Source organism: Eucalyptus grandis, chromosome 1, assembly GCF_016545825.1.
Source record: "Eucalyptus grandis isolate ANBG69807.140 chromosome 1, ASM1654582v1, whole genome shotgun sequence".
NCBI lineage: Eukaryota > Viridiplantae > Streptophyta > Magnoliopsida > Myrtales > Myrtaceae > Eucalyptus > Eucalyptus grandis.
Genome location: NC_052612.1, coordinates 43,987,936 through 43,992,625, shown reverse-complemented (window position 1 = coordinate 43,992,625; position 4,690 = coordinate 43,987,936). Strand labels below are relative to the sequence as shown.

At 44.7% G+C, this 4,690-nt stretch overlaps 1 protein-coding gene across 1 annotated transcript; it reads left to right on the top strand.

The window, feature by feature from the left end:
* Positions 1-250: 250 nt before the first annotated feature.
* Positions 251-3,694, top strand: LOC104444519 (GTP-binding protein BRASSINAZOLE INSENSITIVE PALE GREEN 2, chloroplastic). Its single transcript, XM_010058212.3, has 4 exons — positions 251-468; positions 588-1,921; positions 2,343-2,510; positions 3,018-3,694. The coding sequence occupies exons 1-4, from the start codon at positions 345-347 to the stop codon at positions 3,369-3,371; spliced, it is 1,980 nt and encodes a 659-aa protein (XP_010056514.2). The 5' UTR covers positions 251-344; the 3' UTR covers positions 3,372-3,694.
* Positions 3,695-4,690: the final 996 nt, after the last annotated feature.

Genomic DNA, 4,690 nt, shown 5'->3' with positions numbered 1-4,690 from the left:
TGAAAAATTAGGAATATAAATTTTTTTTTCTCTTATAGAAATTAATTTCAGACTAAAAAATGATTATTATTCGTGTTCTAAGTCATTATGTCAAGAAAAGAATGTAAATAAATGAATGGAGAAATTAATGGGGCAAAATCGAGATATTTTTTACATACGAGGGAGAAAAAGGGAGATTTTAAAGGGCAAATAAAAGGCCAAATGAGATGAAATTGATCGATGGATAAACCAGGTGTATAATAGTACAAAGCATAAACAAATTAAACGAAAAATCATCAACGAAGTCACGCTCTGTAATCTGTATCCGCGGCACCAAGCTCCATCGCCGCCGGGGCCTGACGAAAATGGCGGCGACGGCGCTACCTTCGCCGCCTCTCTCTCGAATACCGATCGCACTCAAGGCTCTCAACGGCAACGTCGTTGCGGCATTCCCGGCAACGACGAGAAGGCGACCTCGTCTCTTCTCAAGTAAGTCCATTTTCTTCCGCCCCTCGTCGAATTTCCACCGATTACGAGTAGAAGGAGGGGAAGAAGAAGAGGATATCATGACCCGTGCGTAGATGAAGGAACGCCGCTGTCATGCTCAGGCGGCGACAAAGGCGAGAGCTTTTCGCTCGTGGCTTCGGCTGCGAAGAACCATTCGGCGGCGGGAACGACCAAGAAAGGCGAGGGCAAGGCTGCGCGTAGGAAGAGCGGTAGGAGTCCTCCGGTTCTGAGCGAAGGGAGGGACGAGGATGAGGAGCGCGGGCAGATTTGTCCCGGGTGCGGAGTCTTCATGCAGGACGAGGACCCCGGCCTTCCCGGGTATTACCAGAAGCGGAAGGTCAGCGAGGGAGAAGCGTCGGGAGATGAGGATGAGGATGGGGATGATGATGGTGTCGTGGAGGACCTTTTTGAAGAAGAAATTGGGGAGCTTGCGGATGTTGCCGAGGGTCGAGTAGGGATAGATGGTGAGGTGGGAGGTGAGTTTGATTGGGAGAGTGATGAGTGGGAGGAAAAGTTTTTGGGGGAAGGCGATTCGGAGGATTTGGAAGTCGATGGTTTCACACCTGCTGGAGTTGGGTATGGCAACATCACAGAGGAGATTGTGGAGCGACGAGAGCAGAAGAAGAAAGAGAAGTTGTCGAAAGCTGAAAGAAAGAGATTGGCTAGAGAGGCTCAGAAGGAGGTAGAGAAGGTCACTGTGTGCGCTCGATGCCATTCGTTGAGGAACTACGGGCATGTGAAAAACCAAGCAGCAGAGAACTTGATACCCGATTTCGATTTCGATAGGCTAATCACCACCCGTTTGATGAAGCCCACCGGAAACGCAAATTCTACCGTCGTGGTTATGGTGGTTGATTGTGTTGATTTCGATGGGTCTTTCCCAAAAAGAGCAGCAAAGACCTTGTTTGAGGCACTGGAAGGAACTAAAAATGACCTGAAGCTTAATAAGAAGTTGCCCAAGCTTGTTCTTGTGGCTACAAAGGTGGATCTGCTCCCGTCTCAAATTTCGCCCTCAAGGCTAGATAGTTGGGTCCGGCACCGTGCTAAGGCAGGAGGAGCACCAAAGCTAAGCGGGGTTTATATGGTTAGTTCTCGTAAGGATTTGGGAGTGAGGAATTTGTTGGCATTCATCAAGGAACTGGCAGGTCCAAGAGGAAATGTGTGGGTAGTAGGGGCACAAAATGCTGGAAAATCTACTCTAATTAATGTTACGGCAAAGAAGGAAGGAGCGAAAATCTCAAAACTGACGGAAGCTCCCATTCCTGGGACGACACTAGGTATTTTGAGGATTAGAGGGATTCTGTCAGCCAAGGCAAAGATGTTCGACACACCAGGGCTTCTTCATCCATACTTGATGTCTATGAGACTGAACAGGGATGAGCAGAAAATGATCGAAATAAGAAAAGAACTACAACCTCGGACTTACAGAGTGAAGGCAAGCTTCTCACCGACAAATTCTTTTACATAATTTTTCATCGATAGTGATACCATATCATGATAAACGGTTCGATATATTCCTCTCTACCACTGACATGGGGCAAAGAATTGAACCTGACGTGCTTAAGATTCTGTGCACTAGCATTACCTTTTAAAGGTATAAATTGTCTCTTTATAGCTAACGTTGTGATTAAAGGATCTCAAAAAACATGTTTATTGAGATGAGTTTTTTCCCTCTTCCCCTAGAAGCATTATAGATGGCTCTGGCAGAAAGCCGGAGGATATGTGCCCATATAGACTTTTAATAATTCACACTACACGGATGTTGGGCATTTCTAAACTTTGTGTAGGTACATTCCTGCAATGGTAGCGTGATTCAGTTGTGCCATAGGGTCTAATTCTTTCTTGTGCTTTTATAGGCTGGGCAGGCTGTGCATGTTGGTGGCTTAGCGAGATTAGACCTTAATCAAGCTTCTGTAGAGACAATTTATGTCACAATCTGCGCATCTCCAAGCGTCTCTCTACATTTAGGGAAAATTGAAAATGCTGAAGAGATTTGGAGAAACCATGTTGGCATAAGGTTGCAGGTAAGTGCTTGCCCAATTTTCTGTAAGCTTTACTACGAGTAACATGGGGTTCCTAGTTAATCAATAAAAAAGATGGAGTTCCTAGTCTGGCTTATATATATATATATTGTTGTTCTGGTTTGATACTGTATATGTGTATTTCCGTGCTTGTTTCCCACTTAGTCATAATGAGCATATTGTAGCTGAAAATGCCCAAGCTTGTCCTTAGCTGTTCAGTTTCTCTCCACATACATTCTGTGTCCGTAAGTTCTGGAGCTGAAAGAACATTTCAAATTTGAGATGTAATCATATCTGCAGGTGTCTGTTTTAGCTTATTGAGTCTCAATGTTCCTTCGTGTTTCCTTTTCTCATGGGAAGGTGCACTTTAAAACTTGACCAATTAAGATCTGAAATGTTGGCGAATTTTGTGATGGGTGTGTCCACATGGTCACCTGACAAAATGAATTTGTCCGAACTAAATTCAGTGTTTCTTGTGACAATGATTCTGAGTTCTCTTTTTTTTCTCAGCCTCCAGTTGGAAAAGAAAGAGCCTCTGAATTAGGCAAATGGGAGGAAAGGGAAATGAAAGTTTCCGGGACCAGTTGGGATGTGAATAGTTTGGACATCGCAATAGCTGGACTGGGTTGGTTTTCTATAGGTCTCAAGGGCGAAGCAACCCTTTCACTGTGGACATACAACGGCATTGAAGTTACTTTACGAGAACCTTTGGTTCTAGATCGGGCTCCTTTCCTTGAAAGACCTGGGTTCTGGCTGCCGAAAGCTATATCTGATGCCATTGGCAATCAAAACAAACTTGAATCCAAGAGAAAGAAGGAACTCCAAGAGGAGACTGATGATTTGCTTTCTCAGGTCTCTGTTTGAAGCATGAACTCCCTTTTGACGACCTCATTGAGCATTAAGGTCTGCGGCAGAGGTTACAGGCCACGGAGAAAGATGCAGCCTTTTTGAGCCGAGTGCTTGGTTCATGCACCCATAGGCAGCTTGCACTTTTTGTTCGCTTTTTTTCAAACACCAATTTTGGATTCAGGAAGTAGGGGAGGTGCAAATGGATCAGTGTGAGGACCGTTGCTGCTACAACGACGTCCGAATGTCATCAATTGTTAGATGATTGTAGAACGATTCAAGCTAAATGTACAACTAGTTTTCTATTCAAGGGGTTGAATAAAGTGCATATGTTGATATTATTCATGAGGCGTGCTGCTGTCGAAGTCTTGCTTTGCTCGGTGGCATGATCTACTTCCTGAGACAGCATTACTTCAACTACCGTCCCATTTTTTACTCCGTTATAGTTCTAGTTGTGTCTTAATCTGCTCGAGGTCAACATTGTTTCTGCGGAGGTACGATAACGGGGAAAATAACAGGTAGGTGGCGCTTTGGTGGGGGATAACAACGTCCAATCTTATAATTGTCGATGCAAAAATTAAGACAAATGGCTGACCCTCTGGTTTACATCCATAATTTTTTGAGAATGTTATGGGATGTAATGCTTGGCAAAATCCCAGGTAAGTACATTATCAGTGTCAAAACTTGTGTACGGTGCTTACTTTTGTACCAAAAAATTCTGTTGGATCATTTAAGTGCCAAATCAATTAATTGCGTGCCTTTTATATTTAAAAAAAAAAAAAATTGCAATGGCCTTAAACGACATTGTTTTTATCTTCCTCAAGAAATGACGTTGTTTTACCGTTATACATGAACATCCCTCACAAAAATGATGCCGTATAACTCATGGGGATTGAAATTAGGTTTTTGTTCGCTCGGCCACCATCGTTCGCCTGCCAGGTGAGCAATGAGAGTCTGAGATTGTTGCTCAAGCAAGAAGTGGCAGAAAGAATAGGAGACAAGGGCAGAGAAGGAGGAGAAAGATGAGGGGTCGAAGGTGCTGTCGGTGCACTGCAAAGGCGAAGGAGGAGAAGGAAGAAGAGCCACTGTTGCTCAGCCTCCATTATAATTGCTCGACCAGGTGAGCAAGGAGAGACTGAGATTGTTGCTCAAGTAAAAAGTGGCAGGAAGAATAGGAGGCAAGGGCAAGGGCAGAGGAGGAGGAAGAAGATGAGGGGTCAAAGGTGCCGTCGGTGCACTGCAAGGGCGGAGGAAGAGGAAGAAGAGAGGTCGAAGGTGCCGTTGGTGTGTTGTGAGGGCAGTAGAGGAGGAAGAAGAGGAGTCGAAGGTGCGATTGG